Source organism: Gymnogyps californianus, unplaced genomic scaffold (genome assembly GCF_018139145.2).
Source record: "Gymnogyps californianus isolate 813 unplaced genomic scaffold, ASM1813914v2 HiC_scaffold_43, whole genome shotgun sequence".
Lineage (NCBI taxonomy): Eukaryota > Metazoa > Chordata > Aves > Accipitriformes > Cathartidae > Gymnogyps > Gymnogyps californianus.
The window spans coordinates 483,528-506,464 of record NW_026114323.1 but is presented as its reverse complement, the minus strand read 5'-3'; the positions used below and the strand labels follow the sequence as shown (position 1 = coordinate 506,464).

Below are 22,937 nucleotides of genomic sequence, written 5' to 3'. Positions count from 1 at the left end.
AAAAAAAGACACAGGGAGCAGGACAGAGTGACAAAGAGAGAGAAAAGGAACAGGGGGCGGGCAGCATTGGAGGAAGAAACCAACTGTGATGGGCAGCTGGACAGGGAAATGGAGAAAGAAAAAGTAGAGCGAGAGAGAGAGGAAAGAAGGGGCAGCCAGCTGGACAGGGGGATACAGTGAGAAAGGACAGGACAGGGAACAGGAGAGAGAAAGACAGAAAAGAGGAAAAGGACAGAAGGCCAGCAAGAGGAAAAAAGGGACAGAGGATCTGGACAGAGATGGAGAAAGAAGCAGCAGGGAAAGAGGAAGAGAGGCAGAAAGAGGGAGAGGCAGCAGGAGAGAGAAAGAAAAATAAGGGCTGGGGGCAGGCAAGAGATTGCAAAAAAAGCCTAGGGTGGGCACCAAGGTGGAGAGGGAATAAAAAAGAACAGGAGCAGGGAGCAGGACAGAGCAACAGACAACAAAATGACAAAGAGGAAGAGACAAACAGCGACGGTGAGCAGCCCAGAGGGATGGAGAAAGAGAAAGAGGTATCAGGAGGCCTGCCGAGAGATGGAGGAGGGCGGGGGGAATGCTCAGGGAGCAGCAAACAGGGACAGAGAGAAGAGATGAACAGGAAGAAGGGCAGGGACAGTGGGATACAGAATGAAAAAACACCGTGACAGTGACCAGGACAGAGGGAGAGGTCGGGGGAGAGGCAGGAGGGGAGAGAGAGAGAAGGAATGAGGGAGAGGGGAAGACAAGGGCAGGGAGCAGCGCGTACAGGCAGGAAGAGACAAAAGACAGGGAACAAGCCAGAGAGATTATGGGGAAAAGAGAGGGATGCAGATCAAGACAAAGAGATGGAGACGGAAACAACCGCAATGGCCTGCAGGACAGAGAGAGGGAGCAGGAAAGAGGGGTGACAAGGGAAGCAGAGGGAGAGGTAGGATGACAGGAGAGAGACTTGCAGGAAAGAGAAAGGGGGGACAGGGAGCAGAGCACAATAATAGAGAGGAAGAGAGGTACAGGGAAGCGGAAGACTTACACAGAGGGAAAGGGGAGGGGGCAGGGAGGGACTGGGACGCAGAAGAGGGGTGACATGACCCCAAGGGCCCAGGACTCACCGGAGTTCCTGCCCTCTGCACTGCCAGGCAAATTTTAGTGTGCACACACACTACATGGCCATACTGTAACTGTCCTTCCTTCTACAGCCCCCGCGGTGCACGTTGGCCATCAGCTCGGCTGAGGACTACTCAGAGGGGCCCTTCCTCACCCGCAGAGGCCAGCTGCCTCTTGTCTGCAGCTGGAGGCAGCAGCTGGCTGCATGCCCTTCCTTTCATTCCCCACCTGCTTTCCCTTCTGCCGGTCTCTTCAGCTTCAGCGGCGGCAGCGCCTCTCCAGAGCCAGTAAGTGTCCACCGGCCCCTTTTCGCCCACGTCGCCAGGAGAGCAAGGCCAGAGACAGCCCACGCAGCCCTGAGCCAGACGCAGTCGGAGAGGCCCCGGCCCTCCCCTCAGCCGGGCCGCAGCTGGAGCAGAGGCTGCGCCTGCCGAGAGCAACATGGCCGCCTGGCAGCCCCGTGCCCCAGGCCTACAGCTCCCGGCATGCCCTGGGGCGCTCCTTCCTGCTGTCTGACCCTGCGGGGACACCGTCCCCCAGCCCGGCCCCGGCCCCGCCCCCCCGCAGGCCCCAGGGCTCCGTCCCCGGGGCTGCCCCAGCCCTGGCCCAGGCCCCGGAGCCCCGGTGGAGCAGGGAGGAGGAGGAGGAGAGAGGGCCAGAGCGGCAGAGAGAGGTGGGGCAGGGCGGTGGGGTGGCCGGAGAAGGGTGGGAGACGGGCAGAGGGACGGGAGAGGGACAGAGGGACAGGGAGAAGAGGGGGGAGCTGGGCAGGGAGTGGAGGAAGGGAGAATGCTGGTGAGGAGGCGGCACAGACTGAGAAAAGAGAGGGCTGTGGATCAGGAGAAGGAGGCGGAGAAGGAGAGAAGAGCGATGGGCTCGAGGATGGAGGTGGAGGAAGAGCAAGAGGGGATGGGGGGCAGGATGGAGGCTTAGAGAGAAGAGAGGAGGCCCAGGCAGCTGAGCAGGGGAGAGGGGCAGGAAAGAGGGGACAGGCTGCAGGCCAGAGAGAAAAAATAAGGCCAGGAAGCAGGACATGGTGATAGGAAAAAGAGAAGGCCACGGAGTGGGAGGGAGAGATGCGGAGCGAGAAGAAAATAGCAACGGGCTGTGGGACAGACAGGGCAGAATTAGAAAATCCAGGCAGGGAGTGAGAGAAAGAAAGAGAAAGAAGAAAATAGTGCTGGACTAAAGATGGAGAGGGAGGAATTCAAGAATGGGGGCAGGGAGCCGAACAGAGAGCGCTGGGGAGAGACCAAAAATAGCAATTCTGGGCAACTGCCCCCATTTCTTGAGCACTCTCCCGGAACTGCATTACCGGGAGCCTCAAGAAATGTGGGGCCTGCAAAAGCCCTGCCCTGGGCCCAGTCCTGCGCCCTAATATTGGTGACAAGCATTGCCTTGCAGAGAGGCCAGGAGTGGGGAAAAAAATCCCAGCTGGGAGGAAAAAAATCGCTTAGCTGTTTTTTTGTTTGCGTGCCTGTTGGTTTTGCTTTTAAACAAATACCGTTTAAACTCTCAATACCAGTGGCATGGAAAAAGGAACCAGGCGTACTAGGCTGGACACACGTAAAGCCCGAACCCATTCAACAGCTGCACAAACCGTCGCTCGCTCCCGCTGCACACACTCCACCGCCTGCCAGCAGGTACAGGCAGCCGCCCTCTTTCTTGAGCACTCCCCAGGAGCGGCACCAGCAGGTACCTCAAAAAACCATACTGCCTGCAAAAACTTGAGCACAGCTTAATTGTGGGCAATTTTTCCTCTTTTTAGGCCTGCTGATTAAAGACTCATCTGTCAGGAGACGGCTCAGGACCACGCCAGGGCCGGGGCGCTGCTTTCTGGATGCTGTGGCAGCGATGGGCAGAGGGAGAGGCTGCCGGATCCCGGGCCGGGTACACGCGCAGGGTGTCAGGGTCACCCCTGCCTGGTTTTTCCCAGCAAAGCCCCAGCTGGCGCCAGCCCCATGCTGCAGCCCTGGGGCCGAGGCTCAAGGAGCCAGGCATTTCTGCGGGTGCTGCACCCTGCCGGGCCTCACCGCCGGCTGCTGAGTGCCCTGGGCTTCCCCCGTTGTCTCCAGCTCTGCTTTCTGCCAGCGCCGGGGGCATTGCACAATGTCTTGGCTGTTCCCCACAGCCGTCCTGACCCACGTCTGCATCTCATACGTGGCGTCCACGTCACACAGCTGATTTGGGGGTGGCAGGTCTCTCTTGTGGCACCCTGGGAATGGGGACAAAGCAAACCCCATCCCTCCCTTTTGATCTTTGTCCCCAGGGAGACCAAGTGGAGACGTACCATGCGCTGGAGAGCTTCGTGCAGGGAGGTGACAGCGGATTGCAGAGCAACGCTGAGACCCACCTGACGGCAAAGGTGCCCGGTGGCCGCAGAGCAGCCCAGGTGAGCTGGTTCTCTTGGAGGCCACCAAAGCAGCCTTCCTCCGCCCCTGGTTTTGGTGAGATATGGAGCAGCGCAGAGATGTTTCTCAGGCATCCAGGCCTGACGAGGGCTTCCCAGTGCCCCCGTGAGAGATCCTGCTCCCAGGAAGCGCCTCCCCATAGAGCAAAGGCCGTATCCAGCCACCCGGTGCTGGGTATGGCTGCCCCAAGGGGTGGCTGCCCCGAGGGGTGTCTCAAGGAGGACGGGGTCATCTGCCTGGTGCCTGTGCGTCGTGGTTTAACCCCAGTCAGCAACTCAGCCCCGCGCAGCCGCTTCCCCCTTCCCCCTCCCAGTGGGGTGAGGAGGAGGAAAGAGGGGAAAAAAAGTAAAACTCATGGGTTGAGATAAGAACAGTTTAATAACTAAAGTAAAATATAATACTAACAATAGTAGTAATGAAATATAATAATAATAATAGTAATGAAAAGGAATATAACAAAAAGGGGGGGAAGGAAGGGAAAAACAAAAAAAACCAAACAAAAAAACCCACCAGTGATGCACAATGCAATTGCTCACCACCCGCTGACCGATGCCCAGTTAGTTCCCGAGCCACGATCCACGCCGCCCGGCCAACTCCCCCCTGTTTATATACTGGGCATGACGTTCCATGGTATGGAATACCCCTTTGGCTAGTTCAGGTCAGCTGCCCCGGCTCTGCTCCCTCCCAGCTTCTTGCACACCTGCTTGCTGGCAGAGCATGGGAAACTGAAAACTCCTTGGCTTAAGATAAGTGCTACTTAGCAACAACTAAAACATCAGTGTGTTATCAACATCATTCTCACACTAAATCCAAAACACAGCACTGTACCAGCTACTAAAAAGAAAGTTAACTCTGTCCCAGCCGAAACCAGGACAATATCCACCCCTTATTCTATACCATTTACGTTATGCCCAGATCCCACACTTTCCAATACATTTCCAATTAATCACCATCACCTTTCCTGTCTTTTAATATATACATATAGATATCATTCCCGCGGTCTATGGGCCGTCTCTATCAAATGTCTGTTGAGTTCATTCAGTCCATGACTTTGAGCTCCATCTATCGTAACAGTCTGTCTGGGCAGGAGGCATGATGCAAAGTCCGCTCAGTCGGCAGAACAGGATTGGGCTTCGGTTTGATGTGGCAGGCAGGTGACATTGGGCGCAGCAGGAGGATGGTGTGTAGTGTCGGATTGTTGCATGATGAAGTCAGTCCTGGTTCCATCACTACTGCACTTCACTCAGTTTTGTCAAAGTTCATTCTTCATTAATCTAAGTAATTCTTACTGTAATACCATTAATATAGCACATAACAGTTATAATAATGATGACATACAGTGGCAGGATTATATAGCAATTAATAGCACACAATTTAATCTATTGGCTGTTCTCACCTAAAATCAAATCCCCTTGAGGCACACGTCGGACTTCCCCATCCTTCCACATCACCCACCAAGTGCACCCAGGCCCTTGAGCAAAAGCAATCCCACGAATGGGTTTGCCTTTGCCTGAGGCGGGAGTAACCCAAACTGTTTTCCCTAGCATATTTTTTATGTGCACTACAGGGACTTTATCCCCTTCTACAGTACGTAAAAGTTCTGATTGGGCAGGGCCAGCTCGATTGACAGATCCTCTAGTGTTGACTAACCAGGTGGCCTTTGCTAGATGCGTATCCCAATGTTTGAAAGTCCCACCACCCATTGCTCTCAATGTGGTCTTTAACAGTCCATTGTATCGCTCGATTTTTCCGGAGGCTGGTGCATGATAGGGGATGTGATATACCCACTCAATGCCGTGCTCTTTGGCCCAGGTGTCTGTAAGATTGTTCCGGAAATGAGTCCCGTTGTCTGACTCAGTTCTTTCTGGGGTACTGTGTCGCCATAAGATTTGCTTTTCAAGGCCCAGGATAGTGTTCCGGGCGGTGGCATGGGGCACGGGATATGTTTCCAGCCAGCCGGTGGTTGCTTCCACCATTGTAAGCACATGGCGCTTACCTTGACGGGTTTGTGGGAGTGTGATATAGTCAATCTGCCAGGCCTCTCCATATTTGTACTTCAGCCATCGTCCTCCATACCAAAGAGGCTTTAACCGCTTGGCTTGCTTAATTGCAGCACATGTTTCACATTCATGGATGACCTGTGCGATAGTGTCCATGGTCAGGTCCACCCCTTGATCGCGAGCCCATCTATATGTTGCATCTCTTCCCTGATGGCCTGAGGTGTCGTGGGCCCACCGAGCCATGAATAATTCACCCTTATGCTGCCAATCCAGATCTACCTGAGCTACTTCAATCCTAGCAGCCTTGTCTACCTGTTGATTGTTTTGATGTTCTTCAGTGGCCCGGCTCTTAGGTACGTGGGCATCTACGTGATGTACCTTCACAACCAGGTTCTCTAGCCGGGCAGCAATATCTTGCCACAATGCAGCAGCCCAGATGGGTTTACCTCTGCGTTGCCAATTACTCCGCTTCCATTGCTGCAACCACCCCCACAGAGCATTTGCCACCATCCATGAGTCAGTATAGAGATAAAGTATTGGCCATTTTTCTCGTTCAGCAATGTCTAAAGCCAGCTGGATGGCTTTCACCTCTGCAAACTGACTCGATTCACCTTCTCCTTCTGCAGTTTCTGCAACTTGTCGTATAGGACTCCATACAGCTGCCTTCCACCTCCGATGCTTTCCTACAATGCAACAGGACCCATCAGTGAACAGGAAATATTGCCTCTCATTTTCTGGCAGTTTATTATACATTGGGGCCTCTTCAGCACGTGTTACCTCCTCCTCTGGTGATATTCCAAAATCTTTGCCTTCTGGCCAGTCTGTGATCACTTCCAGAATTCCTGGGCGACTGGGGTTTCCTATTCGACTTCGTTGTGTGATCAGTGCAATCCACTTACTCCATGTAGCATCAGTTGCATGATGTGTAGAAGGGACCTTCCCTTTGAACATCCAGCCTAGCACTGGCAGTCGGGGTGCTAATAGGAGCTGTATTTCAGTACCAACCACTTCTGAAGCAGCTCGAACTCCTTCATATGCTGCTAATATCTCCTTTTCAGTTGGAGTATAGTGGGCCTCAGATCCTTGATATCCCCGACTCCAAAACCCTAGGGGTTGACCTCAGGTCTCCCCAGGCGCTTTCTGCCAGAGACTCCAGGTAGGGCCATTCTCCCCGGCTGCGGTGTAGAGCACATTTTTAACATCTGGTCCTGCCCGGACTGGCCCAAGGGCTACTGCATGAACTATCTCCTGTTTAATCTGTTCAAAGGCTTGTTGTTGCCTAGGGCCCCATTTAAAATCGTTCTTCTTCCGGGTCACTTGATAGAGAGGGCTTACAATCATACTATAATTTGGAATATGCATTCTCCAAAAACCTACAACACCTAAGAAAGCTTGCGTTTCCTGTTTACTAGTTGGTGGAGACATAGCTGCTATTTTGTTGATCACATCCATTGGGATGTGACGACGTCCATCTTGCCATTTTATTCCTAAAAATTGAATCTCCTGTGTGGGTCCCTTCACCTTACTCTGTTTTATGGCAAAACCAGCTTTCAGAAGGATTTGGATTATTTTCTCCCCTTTCTCAAAAACTTCTTCTGCTGTGTTGCCCCATACGATGATGTCATCAATGTATTGCAGGTGTTCTGGAGCTCCACCTTTTTCCAGTGCATTCTGGATTAGTCCATGGCAAATGGTGGGGCTGTGTTTCCACCCCTGGGGCAGTCGATTCCAGGTGTACTGGACGCCCCTCCAAGTGAAAGCAAACTGTGGCCGGCACTCTGCTGCCAAAGGGATTGAGAAAAATGCATTAGCAATATCAATTGTGGCGTACCACTTGGCTGCTTTTGACTCGAGTTCATACTGAAGTTCTAGCATGTCTGGCACGGCAGCACTCAGCGGTGGCGTGACTTCATTCAGGCCACGATAGTCTACTGTTAGTCTCCATTCTCCATTAGACTTCCGCACTGGCCAAATGGGGCTGTTAAAGGGTGAGCGAGTCCTGCTGATCACTCCTTGGCTCTCCAGTCGATGAATCAGCGTATGGATGGGAATCAGGGAGTCTCGGTTGGTGCGATATTGCTGCCGGTGCACCGTTGTGGTAGCGATCGGCACCTGTTGCTCTTCAACCCTCAGCAACCCCACAACTGAAGGGTCCTCAGAGAGACCGGGCAAGGTGGACAACTGTTCAATTGCCTCCATCTCCAAGGCAGCTATACCAAAGGCCCATCGATACCCCTTTGGGTCCTTGAAATACCCTCTCCTAAGATAATCTGCGCCAAGAATGCATGGGGCCTCTGGGCCAGTCACAATGGGGTGTTTTTGCCACTCATTCCCAGTTAGGCTTATTTCAGCCTCCAATATAGTTAGCTGTTGAGATCCCCCTGTCACTCCAGAAATACAAATAGGTTCTACCCCTTTATAGCTTGATGGAATTAGAGTACACTGTGCACCGGTGTCTACTAGGGCTTTATACTCCTGTGGATCTGATGTGCCAGGCCATCGAATCCACACAGTCCAGTAAACCCGGTTGTCCCTCTCCTCCGCCTGGCTGGAGGCAGGGCCCCTCTAGTCCCGGTCGTAAGATTCTCCACTCACTCTTTGTAAAGATGGATTAGAATTCCTTCTCATAGGATCAGGAGTAAGATCAGCCCTTCCACTCTGTCTGCCACACCGCTCACAGTGCTCACTGGAGCCTGAAGCAGCAATTTTCCTGGAAGAATCCTCATTTGTGTTTGTTTTTCCTTGCAATTCACGTACCCGTGCATCTAGGACCGAGGTAGGTTTTCTATCCCACTTCATCATATCCTCTCCGTGCTCACGCAGGTAAGACCACAGGATACCCTGTGAGGTGTACCTTCTATCTCCTCTCTCTTGAACAGAGGGACGCTTATTCCTAATAGCTGAGATATTGGTCCGTGCAGGTGGGAGGCAGAACTTATCCTCAGATCGCTGGAACTCTTGGGACAGTTTCTCGGCTAGTATGTCTGGCAGATTCTCCACAGCCGCGACGAGGGAGGAAGTGAGACTTTCTTCGTATTGCCGAAGTCGGCGAGCCAATTCATCTACTGTTGGTCCCTCCTCGTCTTTCCAGTCCATTACTGCCAATGCATTGGCATACGATGATGGTGCGCTTCGTACAAACTTCCGCCACATGGGTCGTGCACATTGGACTTCATCTGGATCTGTGGGTAACCGCCCATCATCTGGGTCATAATAAACCATCTCCCGCACAGCTAATTCCCTCAGGTACTGGATACCTCTCTCCATGGTGGTCCACTTGCCTGGTTGACATACAACATCTTCCTTGAAGGGGTACCTTTCCCTCACACCTGATAGAAGTCGCCTCCAGAGGCTGAGGGCTTGTGGTTTTTTTCCAATTGCCTTGTCAATACCCCCAATACCCCCTTCCCTAGAAAGGGATCCCAACTGCTTGGCCTCCTTACCCTCTAATTCCAAGCTACTGGCCCCGTTATCCCAGCATCGGAGCAACCAGGTGATGATGTGCTCGCCTGGACGACGGCTGAAATCTTTTCGCATATCTCACAGCTCACTCGGGGATAGGGATCGAGTGATTATCTCCGGTTCTGCCTCTTCCTCCTGTTCTCGTGATGGCCCTGCTTCACCTTCATCCTTCGCTAAGCGAGCTGTCTTTTTTGAGTATTTCTTCTTCTGTACAGGGGCAACTGATACTGGCATGGGTTGGTTCTCTGGTTCAGCTGCAGTGCCCGTCACAGGCGTTGCAGTAACCGTAGTACCTGTTGCTGGGGCCAGAGAGGCTGCAGTGTCTGTCACGGGGGTCGGAGTGGCTGCAGCGTCTGTTGCTGGGGTCGGAGTGGCTGCAGTGCCTGTCGCCGGGGCTGGAGGGGCTGCAGTGCCTGTCGCCGGGGCTGGAGGGGCTGCAGTGGCTGTCATCTTGTTGTCAGATCCAGAGACCTTCACTTCCCCTTGAATAATGTTAAACAGAGCTCGGTAGGCATGAGCCAGGCCCCAGCACATTGCAGTGATTTGTGTCTCCCTGGAATTGTCGGGGTGACAGCATACTTTTTCCAAATGTTCTACTAGTTTTTCAGGATTCTGCACTTGTTCAAGGGTGAAGTTCCAAAACACTGGAGTTCCCCACTGTCCTAGGCATTTACTCATGCTACCCCACACACCCTGCCACTCATAACTCTGCAGCTTTGGGGCAGATCTCTTTGGGGCAGATCTCCTAAATAGTTGTTTAACCCTAAACAACGCCTGAACCACATTCAGGAACAAGCTAGTTCCTAGCAATAGAACCATGTTAGTTTCAACATTCCAAAGATATTGAAAATTTTCCAGATTCTCAAACACTACTGTAATTAGCCTGGAGGAGGAGGGGAAGGTGAAGGAAGGTGTCTCCCCCATAGATTGGCTCTCCGAGGAGAAAAGGTAAAGGGTGTAATTATTAACAGTTTCCGCTAGATAGCTCCCGAAGTACGGAGATAACGGCAATGCTGAGTACAAATACCAGATTAGTCCCACAACTGATAATTTTATCGTACCATAAACCAGTGTTACATAGTAAAGCAAAGCGAAAACCTTAATCCACCTCACCTTATGGGTGATAAGCAGCAGCACAGGGACTATATACGGCAAGTGAGGTGATACATAACAAAACTCTAAGAACGAACGCCACAACTCTAAGAGCCAATGACCCAACATTGTGACTGGCGACCACTAAACTAATACAATACAACAAATAACAAATTCGTTTTAACACGCTCTGGTCAGATCTGTTGTTATCTCAACCCTTTGAGCCCCACGTTGGGTGCCAAAAGGCTGTCGTGGTTTAACCCCAGTCAGCAACTCAGCCCCACGCAGCCGCTTCCCCCTTCCCCCTCCCAGTGGGGTGAGGAGGAGGAAAGAGGGGAAAAAAAGTAAAACTCATGGGTTGAGATAAGAACAGTTTAATAACTAAAGTAAAATATAATACTAACAATAGTAGTAATGAAATATAATAATAATAATAGTAATGAAAAGGAATATAACAAAAAGGGGGGGAAGGAAGGGAAAAACAAAAAAAAACAAACAAAAAAACCCACCAGTGATGCACAATGCAATTGCTCACCACCCGCTGACCGATGCCCAGTTAGTTCCCGAGCCACGATCCACGCCGCCCGGCCAACTCCCCCCTGTTTATATACTGGGCATGACATTCCATGGTATGGAATACCCCTTTGGCTAGTTCAGGTCAGCTGCCCCGGCTCTGCTCCCTCCCAGCTTTTTGCACACCTGCTTGCTGGCAGAGCATGGGAAACTGAAAACTCCTTGGCTTAAGATAAGCGCTACTTAGCAACAACTAAAACATCAGTGTGTTATCAACATCATTCTCACACTAAATCCAAAACACAGCACTGTACCAGCTACTAAAAAGAAAGTTAACTCTGTCCCAGCCGAAACCAGGACACTGTGGCACAGAAATGATGAGCTGAAGCCCCGTGGTCATGGCTGGCCGGTTCAAAGCCTCCGTGTGCCTCAGCCTTTCTCCCCGGGAGGGTTTAACGCAGGCACTTTTTCAGGGTGTGACAGATGAGGTGAAGGTGGATGCTGGTGACATCCCGGTGGCTCTGTCTCACTCCCACTTCAGAGTTGTGATGTCTGAAATCCGGGGCCACCTGAAGGCCCTGGCAGAGATTTCCAAGGAGTTTGTGTTCAGTTCTTTGCTAGCTTAGGGCTACAATGTGCTAGGCTTGCGGGATGCTAGGGTTACAGTTTGCTAGAGTTATGGGGTGGCGGGGTTCTGGTATGCCAGAGTTGAAGCGAGTCAGGATTAAAGCGTGTTATTGTTATGGACAGAATCTGGGTTTGTTGGCCCTGGGTCCCTGGGGTTAGGTTCTTTTTACCTTGTCTTGTGTTCTGCGTGGTCTTTTCTTGTGGAGAGTCCTTTTATAGCTTGTTTGCCTTTTTAGGGTTTGGATAGGGACCTTTGGTTTGTGTACGATGTTTCTTCTGGTTGATTTTTTGCTGTTCTGGTGGATTGTGTTGTGTTTTCTGTCTTGAACCCATCATTTGTGGTGTAATAGGTGTAGAGCAGGTCGGGCAGTGTCACTTCTGGTGCGGTCCGACTCATTTCTGGTGAGTCGGTAGGTAGGTAGGTCGGTAGGTATGGAGGACTTGCGGTTCATGGAGAGTGAGTGCCAGAGGACTAACGGGCAGTTCTGGGGAGGGGTGAGAGGACTTGTGGCCCAGAAGTAATGACTGCCAGGGGACTAAGTGTACTTCTGAATTTATGTGGACTTCCAAATCCACGGTCATTTCTTCTGTCGTGAGGAGGAGCCATGGGAAGACACCAGCCACACAGAAGGCCAAGGGTTTCCCCAAGGGTACGTGGCTTTTTAGTTTTTGCTTTTGAGTAAGAAACCTGCAGAGAGGCTGCTATCGTTCAGTTTAGTGACATTTTGTCAAGTCTATCGGGTGACTTGAAACATTGCTGAAAAAATGTTGGAGGTTTGTCTGCGTGTTCTGGATGCTTTGGGTTTGAACGTCTGCTCGTGGTGGTGACTTTGTGCAGTCCTTAGCTCCTGTCTCAAGGCACAACGTGGGCTTAGGGCGAGGGTCATCATCTGTGACAGTGGATGTGAATCCTTATTTCAAATAGATTTCTTGATGATTTTGGATTTGGGGGGACAATTTGTTGTCAGATGTGATTCGATCATCCTTGGTTTTGCCTCTTCACGTGGCTGGCGAAGAGCTCGTAGGAGGAGCAGGAGAAGGGTGAGCGCTGCTGTTTCCACCCTGGTTGCTTGTAGTGGAGTCATCAGGGTTATCTTCTATCCACGGTTTCTTTGCGGGAATCTCTTTAAGCCACTTGTCTGTTTTGTGAGGCGTAGTGGACTTAACGGGAGACCTTTTGTTCCTCGTTAGTGTGTCAGAGGTTTACCTGTCATTTTTTCTTTGTTTGTTTGCTTTTTGTTTGCTGTGCTTGATTTAAAAAGCTTATTGTAGCTCTTTGGATTTCTGTCCTTAAAGGAATTCTCTAGGATTTCTAGCCTGGAGTGAGATGTCCAGAAAGGGCTGTCCTTGTAGGCTGCTGTCAGCCTTCAGTCCAGAGAAGTGTCTGGTAGCGGTGAATGTTTAACGGTAATGTAAGTCAAATGCATCTTAAGTGGGGAGCCTTTAGAGTAGAGAAGAGAATGTGAGAAAGACTTCAATGAGATGCATCTAGTGAGGAGAAAAGTACCTGCTTTAACTTTTTTTGGTTGCTTTTGCATTCTTTGGCAGTATCTCCTTAAAAGTCTACTTCAGCAAAAGAAGAAGAAATCCCGTGCGATTTCTGTGTCTGACTGAAAGAACTAGCCTGATCATCCAGAGAAGTGATGCGAAGAGCCATTTTTTGGCATTATTGGGTACCACATCTGACTCGTCGTGCTTTCGCTGTGCGTAGGGTGGTGGTTTGTGCATGGCACTGGTCTGTGGTGGTGGGTCCACATCCCTGTTGGTTGCCAGATGCAAGGCAAAGGGCTTCTCCTCATTAAAACTTACTTGTCTAAATTCAGAAACCATCTACATAGACTTAGAAATGAACCTGTTCCTAATCTCTTTGTGCACTAGCAGAGAAGCAGTGGGGGGTTTTCAGGGCAGTGCCTGTGACAGAGCCCTTAGGAGATCCTGTCCCGTGACTCTCAGATGGGGCAGTGAAGAGTTTGGGAAAGTCATGGGTGTTTTGGTGTTCCCCAAAGCATTGTTTATTTCTTTTGTAGCTTATGTAGTTTATGTTTCTTATGTAGGAGAGCTGGGAGGCTGGGAGGAAAGACGGTGGGTAGGAGGGAATGTGCTTAGTTAGAGATCAAAAGAAGATAAAATAAATATCTAAGTAAGGATGGGCTTAACTATTCGGAGTTTTGGCTGAATATCCTCTTGCGCGTGTCTTCGAAGCCATCTTTACGTAGGAGCTTTTTCTTACGTAGCACAATCCGCTGGTCAGCTTTTTCCCCAGGGCTAGTTCAAAGCCTACGCAACAGGATGCAACCGCTGCCTGACAAGTTTTCTTTCTATCCCACAGGAGCTCGAGGGTGGGAACGCCATTTGTAGCTCTCCTTGGGAGACAGGGAGGACCAAAGCTCTTGTATCACAGCTTGGCTTGGTCTGGGAAGGCAAACTGAAAAGCACGTGGCAGTCACAGACACTTCTGTCCTGGGCTGTGAGCTGTGCAAACGCCAGCAGAAAGCTCTGGGAACACTGTGCATATATGCCAAAGCATTCCTGCTGCTTCTCTGAAGGGAGTGCAGCAGCTCTTGCCCATTCCCAAGGCACTGGGTGGCTCCAGCCCATAGAGCATCGGAGTCAGTATAAGCTGTGCTGGCTCCACCTTCAAAGGCTCGGGTGATGGCCAGGGACTCAGCTCATTGGGCGGAACCTTTTATTTCCTCAGTTAACTCTGCTTTTCCATCTGCAGGCACTTCTGTCTGTAAACCATACTCCTAAAGTATTACTGGAGTCGAAAGGGGGAGCATGTTGCATAGGAGAGGATGACGCATGGCTCTCATATTCTTGCGGCAGTCCTCTTCGAGTTACGGTTTCAGTGGGAGTCCTTCCTGAACGATCATTTCCTGGGAGGCCAGCGCAATGATGGAGGTGAAGTGCCCCCCGCTGAACGGTAGGCTTCTGGGCCACCCCTAGGGGCAATTCTCGGCCTTCGAGGACAGCTTTCAGGATGGGGAGAGGGGTGTTGTCACGCAAATTTTGCAACTGGGCCATGCCATCTGAGGAGAGGGGCTAGGACACAAAGTATAGAATTACAAGAGTGTCCTGGTTTCGGCTGGGACAGAGTTAACTCTCTTCTTAGTAGCTGGTACAGTGCTGTGTTTTGGATTTAGTGTGAGAATGATGTTGATAACACACTGATGTTTTAGTTGTTGCTAAGTAGCGCTTATCTTAAGCCAAGGAGTTTTCAGTTTCCCATGCTCTGCCAGCAAGCAGGTGTGCAAAAAGCTGGGAGGGAGCAGAGCCGGGGCAGCTGACCTGAACTAGCCAAAGGGGTATTCCATACCATGGAACGTCATGCCCAGTGTATAAAGAGGGGGCAGTTGGCCGGGAGGTGCGGATTGCAGCTCGGGAACTAACTGGGCATTGGTCAGTGGGTGGTGAGCAATTGCATTGTGCATCGCTGGTTTTTTTTCTTCCCCCACCCCCTTTCTTTTTTTGTTATATTCCTTTTCGTTACTATTATTATTATATTTCATTATGACTGTTGTTAGTATTATATTTTACTTTAGTTATTAAACTGTTCTTATCTCAACCCACAAGTTTTACTTTTTTTTTTCCTTTCCTCCTCCTCACCCCACTGGGAGGGGGGAGGGGGAAACGGCTGCATGGTGCTTAGTTGCTGACTGGGGTTAAACCACGACAAAGAGTAATTCTCTATTGGTGCGCCTGAGGTGTCCCAGTGAAATTGGGGCACCCCGAATGCAGTTTTACAGATGGTTCTTATGCCTTTCAGGCCTTCAGGTACGCCATGCCTTGACCAATCGCTACTTAACACACACATATACTGCTGTTTTGCAAAGCAACTCTGATTCTATGGCGTTGTCACGCATCTGCTGCTTTCTGGATCTAGACGTCCCTGGAGTCGGTCTTTCTACAGTTCCTTCTCTCTGATGCCAGCTAACAGGAGGGTTTCACAGAGGAGGTGGAGGAGCTGGGATGCTGGTGTGATCTGGGTAGTCCAGGGGTATCCTTTCTTCTTCAGGGTGAGGGCTGTCCTTCTCCTCCTTGCGATGAGCCAGGGTCCTTTAGTCATGCTTACTGACCCATGGCTATGCAGCATACGATGTAAACTAGATATATCTTCCAAAAGTTCATACAATTTCATACTCGAAAGACTAATTGGTACAACAGTTAGGGAATAAGATTTTCCTGACAGTCCCTCCTTTTCTTTTGACCGTCAGGGTCACGCTATACTATTCATTATTGTAGTCGTAAGTCAAGCGCATAAGGTAATACAACACTGTCAACACACATATATAATTACAAAGCAAAAGAAGATAGTGAATACAACAACCCCAATCCTTTTAGTTCACAATCCTCTACCTAAGTCTGGGAGCCAAGAGGTTAACCACCCAAATAGCTTTAGGGCAGATCCCTGCCTTACTTCCTGTAATATTTTTAAATGAGTCTTTATCTTGTTTCTGTCCGTTTCATTTTTCTGCTCTTGAGTTACATAAAACCTCCATCAGCTGTTACTCAAGAATTGTCGCGGATGCGTGTTTTAGATCACGTAAAGAATTTGTAAAAGTGCAACTTAACAGAGTTTGATGGCAAGGTTCGCTCTGTTACTTCCTACATGGGAGAAACTTACAAAGGAAAATGGAGTTAGAATCAATTTAGAGTGATTTAGACAGAGAGGAGGTGTGACAAGGTAAGGGAGAGCCTCCCGTTGAGTCACGAGGTTCAGAAGGGAACCTTCCTTCACTGCCTCCGGGCAGGCTGTAATCTTGTCGAGTTGCAGCTGCTGTTGGCGGTTGTAGCCTTGAATCTTCCGTATCTTCTGATTTACGCTGGCTCTGGAGGCCCCTGTTTTGACTAAGTAGGTACATGTTCAGTAAGTCTAAGTGAAAGTTTACAGCTTGCAGCCTAAGGCTTCAGCAAGTCTAGCTACTCGTGCTAAGTAAGTAAAGCTAAGCAAACAGCATACTAAATCACACAACGTTATAATTCTAAGTGATTCATTCTGTGTAAACCTTACTTGTTTAAGCAAAACGACTAATATCTCTTAACATTGAGAGGCGTCCCTGCTCAAGGGGAGAGGTGCCTGGTGTGCAGTGCAGTTGCCGTCCAGGGAGAACTCACATTGGGCTCATCCAACGATCTGTCATTGGTAAAAGGTCTCATTGCTGGAGATCACCAGATACAGCCACGCTGCCTAGCAGGCAGAGCTCAAAGAAGGCTCCCTTAGGCTGTCATATTTATGGGATGAAGTGGTTGGCTCGTAGTCAAATTGCATACAATGGGAGAGGTACGCACGGGACTCCTTGTACCCACAACATTCACTGTGTCGCTCTGCTCCTTTGTGGGTTTCCTGGAGGAGTTCTTGGCCCGGCTACGGCTCAGGCCTTTACCTCCTTTGGAGCCTGTACCAAACTGCTGCTGGTTTGGTTAAGGGGGTGTCGAGTGCATCCGTCACAATAATGCACATACTCTGTCCTGTACTTCTAAAAGGTGGTCTAGGGCTAATCGATTCTGTATTACCATTTGTGATAATAATTGGATTTCTTTTTGTAGGGCTGTAATACTAGCTGCGCTTTCATGAATGGCTTATTCTCTTGACACATTTGCAGTAGCCCTTTCTAGTTTTGCAACCCCTAACCGTGGGATAAAAGCTGTTACAGACAGGTGGAACTCAGTGCCACATTCTGTCAGAGGGCTGTAAGACTTCATCTCCTAGATATCAGTAGTTAGGAGCTACAGAGGCAGAAGAGATACTGGTTCTACCCTGTGCGGATGGTATTAATGCACTTAGAAGACACTTTTCAGCTCAGGTTGAGGGTAAATCCTCAAACGGCCTTTCCCCACCTGTCCAGTATTGCCCTGGTAGTTGTGTCAATGGGTAGTATAATCTTCAAATAAATCTGGATCATGTAAATGATTTCCTGTAAAAGGGTTAGCGTGTGCCGGATTTGGTTGTTCAGGTAAACCAGTAAGGTTTGGAGCCAGAGCAGATGGCTCAGAGCAATCAGGATCCTATAGGCCTGTAGTGGCAACCAAAATTGTAGCATTATCTTTAGTTTGCTTATGGCTTCCTGCAGAATACCAAGTTCATCTATCTGTATGGTCCTAAGACTTGAATTGTCCATTTCCATCCCTTCTGTGAATGTCAAGGCTCTATTGGCATTTCCAGTTCCCAGCCCCTAGAGAGCGAGTAAGCTTGTCAATAGGTTTGTTCTCCAAGCATACCCAGGGGTCTCCTTTCAGACTAGTGACAAACCCGTCTTGGCGGAAGGGCAGTATCCTTCCTTTCTTCAGCGAAAATTCATAATGTAGATGCCCGTCCTTGTACCACTGAGAATTCAGTGGGACAGATGATACCCAGGAGAGCTGATTTCTGGTAGAGGATGGGCTTTTAGTGCATATCCAACAGTCGGGCTTGTTTGCCTCTGCTGCTGTGGTTTGGACTGTGGCTATGGCCAAATTATGGAATGAATACGTATAATGCATGTTCCACCACAGGCTTATAAGCAAGGCTGCCATATTAAAACCTAGGCTTCCAAATCACTATTCACAGGAAAACCAAACAGACACAAATACCAAAAATAACTCTCGCTTGGTATAGAGGACAGCACTGAAGTCAAAAGAGTTTCCTGACTCCGGAAACCCAAAAGGCATTTAAAGATCTAAAGCAAGCAGTCATGGAAGCTCCTTCGCTAGCCCTACCAGACCGTAACAAACCTTTTATATTATATTTACAGGAAGAGAAAGGAATAGCCAGTTGGCCCAGAAACGTCTGCAAGCCGTAGCATATTACTCAGCAGAAGTAGACCTCGTAATTCAAGGCCTGCTTTCATGCGCTAGGGCTGTTGCAGCAGCAGCTGTGATGATTGAGAAAGCAAGAAATATTGTCCTGGGGCACCTGCTAACGCTAGTGGTTCGTTCCTTACTTTGTAGTCCTCCTCTCCAGAGTTCAAGCAAGCGTGGATGTGGCACAGGTGGGAAGTACATTGGTTTATGGCAATAAAGATAACTGGTCATTGGCTTCTTTGACTGACCTTTCCATAAACGCACCAAGATACACTCAAACACGCTGAGATGTCCCCTCCCTTTGCTGGCCCTGTGGCGCAGGCAGGCGGCTGGCACCCGGCAAAGCCCACTGCATCTCCCCCAGGCTGTCTTGCCCTGGCTGGCTGCTGAGAGGAGGGGACAGCGGGTGGTGACAGGCTGGGGGGTGACAGGACATGGGGCGATGATGGGCCCAGGGCTGTTGGGAGAGCCACCACAGACCCAGGGGCTGACGGGAGGTGACGCTGGGTGGTGAAGGCCCGGGGGGTGACAGGAGGGACACCACAGAGCTGGGGGTGTGACAGGACAGCGGGCAGTGACAGGCCTGGGGGGTGACAGGAGGGACACCAGGCAGTGAGAGGCCTGGGGGGTGACAGAACACAGGCCTTTTGTCATAATGCACTGGGTCATGTGAGGCACGGGGGCGTGGCTGCGGAGTGGTGGTGTGTGTGTGGAGTGAGGCACTCAGAGAGGCCTGTGCGATTGGCAGCCGGTAAACCCCTTCCCCATAGCACCGCAGGCCCTAACCCAGCGCAGAGGCCGCGACGCCATCTGCCGCAGTAGACGCCGGCACGGAGCAGGCATCGCCTGGCCCCGACCATGTCGTTCGTCCACTACAAGTTCTCCTCCAAGCTGAACTATGATACGGTCACCTTCAACGGCCTCCACATCTCCCTGTGCGACCTCAAGCAGCAGATCATGGGCCGCGAGAAGCTGAAGGCGGCCAACTGCGACCTGCAGATCATCAATGCCCAGACCAAAGAAGGTGTGTGGGGGCAGCGGGCATGGGGGCTCGGGGACCGCCCGGCTGGCAGTGGCACAGACCGCCCCGTGGTGGCAGCAGCCTGTGGGAGCTGTGCTGTGCTCTTTGTGGCTCATCCCCAAGTAGTTGTGTGTCAGCCTGGGGCCCATCCTGCTGGCGTATGGGGGGACCGGGAGGGCAAGCAGTGCTGGGGATTAAGCGGGATGGGAAGCGATAATGCTATTCGGCCATGATGGGCAGCTGTGACTTGTGTTACGGGCCTCACAGAGCTGTTCTGTTGTAGTTGCTCCTCTGACAACTACCTTCCGATCTGTGTTTCAGACGTGGAGCTAGGCGTAGAAGAATACGTGGTTGATGTGCGACGTATAGTGCTTACAAAAGTTTTGGTCTCCTGGAATTCTTCTAGGTCAAATGATAAGGAAATGTGGGAGGATATCTTATCATAACAAACTTGCCAGATTTCTTTGAAATCTGGCAGAGAAAGCTGGAAGTGATGGAAATAGAACAGATGGCTAATTAGAAGAAAAAAAAGGGGGGTTTGGGTGACTTAATTTTGTCTTCAACTTGTTTTACTCCACTGCATTGGAAAACTGGTTCTGTGGCTGTTGCAGAAACTGCTCCCTAGCAACATTTTGGATCAAGAGTGTATCTGTGAGTTATAATCTATGCAGGCCCTGTAAAGCCATCTTGCACATGAGTGTTCTCTGCAGCTAAATTATACTTTGGCATTTCTTGTTAGTAGGACTTCTTTTCTACACCAAAGACATTGTCATTCAGATGCTATTGAGCATCATTTCATCATTCATTTCTAGCTGTTGTTTTGGGTTTTTTTTTTTTCCTGGTACTGCGTGTTAACCGTGTCAGGGCAGTACTGAAGTTCTATGGCAGAACATTTATGGTGACTATATGTAAGAAATGTTCTTAGGGAAGTCATAAATTCTTTTAAATCTAATAAAAAGTGCTTGATTCTCAGAGATGATAATGGTTTCATATTACTTAGGATGGTATTTCAGTTTGGTAATCTGCCATCTTGATAAGGTTGAATGTGATTGAAGACTTTGGGATATGACTTTTCAGAAATAAAAAGAATTGTAAAGTGTTTTCATTCCTTAAACATTCAATTTCCTTCTTTTTTTTCCTTCTGTGGTTCTGTGACACTCTTACAACAGTCTTTTCTGTAAAATGTGTGCTAGTGTTTTTTTCCTCTTCCTGTTTCCTGTATTAAACAGAATAATATGTATGCTGCGGTAACTGTAACTTCAGCCCTAGCCTTTAAAGCGGTTGGACCTAAAGCTCGCTGTTTATCTACAGATACTTAAACTTTTTTCAGGAGACTGTCTGTGAAGAGACTTAACAGCACAGTGTTAGGGGTCTTAGGGATGCCATTGGATTGCGTGACATGCGTAGGTAGAGACACCTTTCAGAAGTCTTGAATTTTTCTAGCAGTATTGAATAAAATCGTCAAGAGCTTTTGACAACTGTTTGATTTGCTTTAAGGGCTTTGCTGCAGAAGGGTCTCTGAATGTTGTCTTCAGTTGCTAATGTACTTTCAGCTTGCCAAACGCTAGCAGGCTGAATGGTCGCTCCTCGTGACCGTAGCTGGGTCTGTGTACAAGAGAGCCTTAAAACCAGGACGTTGGATGGTAATAAACTGTGATGGAGCCCAACTACTACCACCAGAAGAAAAAAAGTTTGGAAATAGGCCAAACACGTGGATTCTGTTACAGCAGGTGAGGAACAGAAAGCAAAGTTTTGGAAGAAAACCTGATGCTCATAAATGTCTTACCCCATAAAGTGTTCCTCTACTAGTGTTACTCTAATAGCAGTTGTAGATGAGATCACTGATACCAATTTTGGTGGAAGCTGAAAATGTAGAAATAGTCATCCAGTCTGTTCATCAGGATGTTTCGAGGCAGTGCTTTCAGTGCCAGCTTTCAGTAGATGATTTCTTTGTCGCCGAGTGTGCAAGTGGTGTTGATTAGAACAGAGTGAACAAAATGACACAATGAGAAAGCGTATTCTGAAGTGCTAGGGAGAAAACGTGTTCTTGGGAGTTACCCTGTTTTCTGGTAGAGACAGTCTGGCATGTTAGTCGTCATTTTCATCTCTTTCTCTGCAACTCCTTCCCCCAGCAGCATAATCGTTGGTTAGCAAGGCATCTAAGCCTACTAAAGGCTTTTCTTTGTCGTTTCACGTATAGGCTTGCCTTCTGATGCCTTCTGTTCTGATGAGCTTCTGTACTTTAGCTGGGTGAAAATCCTTCTTTAGATAGTGCTCAGAGAGATGCTTTTGCAATGCTGTCAGCCTCAAAATGGTGGATGAAAGCAGGCCGTAAAATAAAGTAGGAACTTTTTTCAGTAACTTGTTTCTAGCATACATATGACACACATTAGTAAAACCAGCAGATTTTCAGAATTATAGGTGAATTTTAAAAGGGGATTTTTAATTTGTGCATTAAATGCGAAACAGAGCATAACCTGAGCTATCTGTTCTTTTTAGCAGGAAGAAGGTTGTGGACTGGAATGCAATTGTTGATTTAAGATTTCTAAGTCAGTGTGAGGCAGCAGTCCAAGTAGCTATTGTTTGTCTGCCTCCATTCCTTCCTTGAAATACTTCTTTCCCTTGACTCTTTCAAGCATCCTATTTTCTTGTAGAATAGATCGCAAGTTTTAGACTATGTCTCTTCTGCCCTTGACTTTAATATAACATCCAAATCTTCCTTTGCTTTTGCAAGCTTCTGACTTAATTGAATCCTTATTTTTAAGCACAGGTCAGATTGAGAAAAGCCCAGTAGCCCCTTTACTGGCCGTCACTGGCAGTAACACAGGTTTTGTGCTATAAGGGAATAGGAATCAACAACGTTGTCACCTCCAGCTTTGTTGAACATTTCTATCGGAGCTCTGCTTGGACAAGTGTGAAAAGTAGCCTTGTTGAGCATGATGTCACTGCTCACTTTGCAGATGTGGAGTCATGTGGTGAGGCCGAGCGACACTGCTTTGCAGGTCCTGGTCGTTGCCACGTCTCTGCTAGGAGATGTTGCTGCCCGTGGGGAAGAGGTTCCTGCTGGGAGACGCCAGTTTAGTCTGAGAGCTGTTAGACTAAGCTGGCATCTGTTAAATCCAAATCGAGCAAACAAAAATTTCCAGGGACTTCAGGAATAGCGCTCCAGCTTTAGTCCTTTCCTATTTAAAAAAAAAAAAAGAAGTTAACTTTTTGGCCTATGTTGTTTGACTTCACCTTTAATAGAAGTTCATCATCAGAATGAATTCAATGAATTAAGGTGAAGGAAAAATAAAGGTATTAAAGCCAATGGGTGCCAGGTCCCTTCACAGAACTAACTCAGCAATGTACTCTGCTGTCTGTAAACACTCTTCCACACATTCTCTGACACGGTGACCAAGCTAGTGGGATACTTCAAGTACCAAATACAAAATGTGCCGTGATAAGTGTCCTATACAAATAAAGCCTTTACTTCACTAAGCTATTGCCACTCTTCAGTTGATCCGTTTAAATGCATACTGATTGACTTTTAAGGTGAATTCATTTTTATATTAGTCTGTTATTAGATGGCTGGAGCTCCCTTCACTGTGCACTTAACAAGCGGATTGAAAACAAGCGTATATCGAGAGAGAGAGAGAACATGCAAGGATCAGAAGGCATTCAGAAGGCAGACATCAATGCTTCTCTTCTAATGGTCAATGAATTGTCACAAAATACTAAAAGAGGACCTGTTCCTCTTTTTGCATCATACAGCTGTTGGGCATGTTCAAATTGACCTCTGCAGGCTTGCATAATTTGTGAATCAATGCATTGGTTGCTGTCCTCATAGGTACGGTCTCTTTCTAGGAGAGGTGCTGCCGCTTGTAAACTGCTGCAGAACTACCACAATCCTCAGTTCGGCACAGGCGTCGCAAACTCCTGCCTTTTTGG

At 49.0% G+C, this 22,937-nt stretch overlaps 1 protein-coding gene across 1 annotated transcript in view; it reads left to right on the top strand.

The window, feature by feature from the left end:
* Nucleotides 1-3,122: 3,122 nt before the first annotated feature.
* Nucleotides 3,123-22,937, top strand: part of LOC127028805 (E3 ubiquitin-protein ligase RBBP6-like) — a 35,563-nt gene continuing 15,748 nt past the window's right edge. The window contains exons 1-3 of the mRNA XM_050914498.1: nt 3,123-3,493; nt 17,938-18,174; nt 18,757-19,010. Coding sequence (XP_050770455.1) covers nt 18,845-19,010 — 166 coding nt within the window. The 5' untranslated portion in view covers nt 3,123-3,493; nt 17,938-18,174; nt 18,757-18,844. The remainder of the gene's footprint in view (nt 3,494-17,937; nt 18,175-18,756; nt 19,011-22,937) is intronic.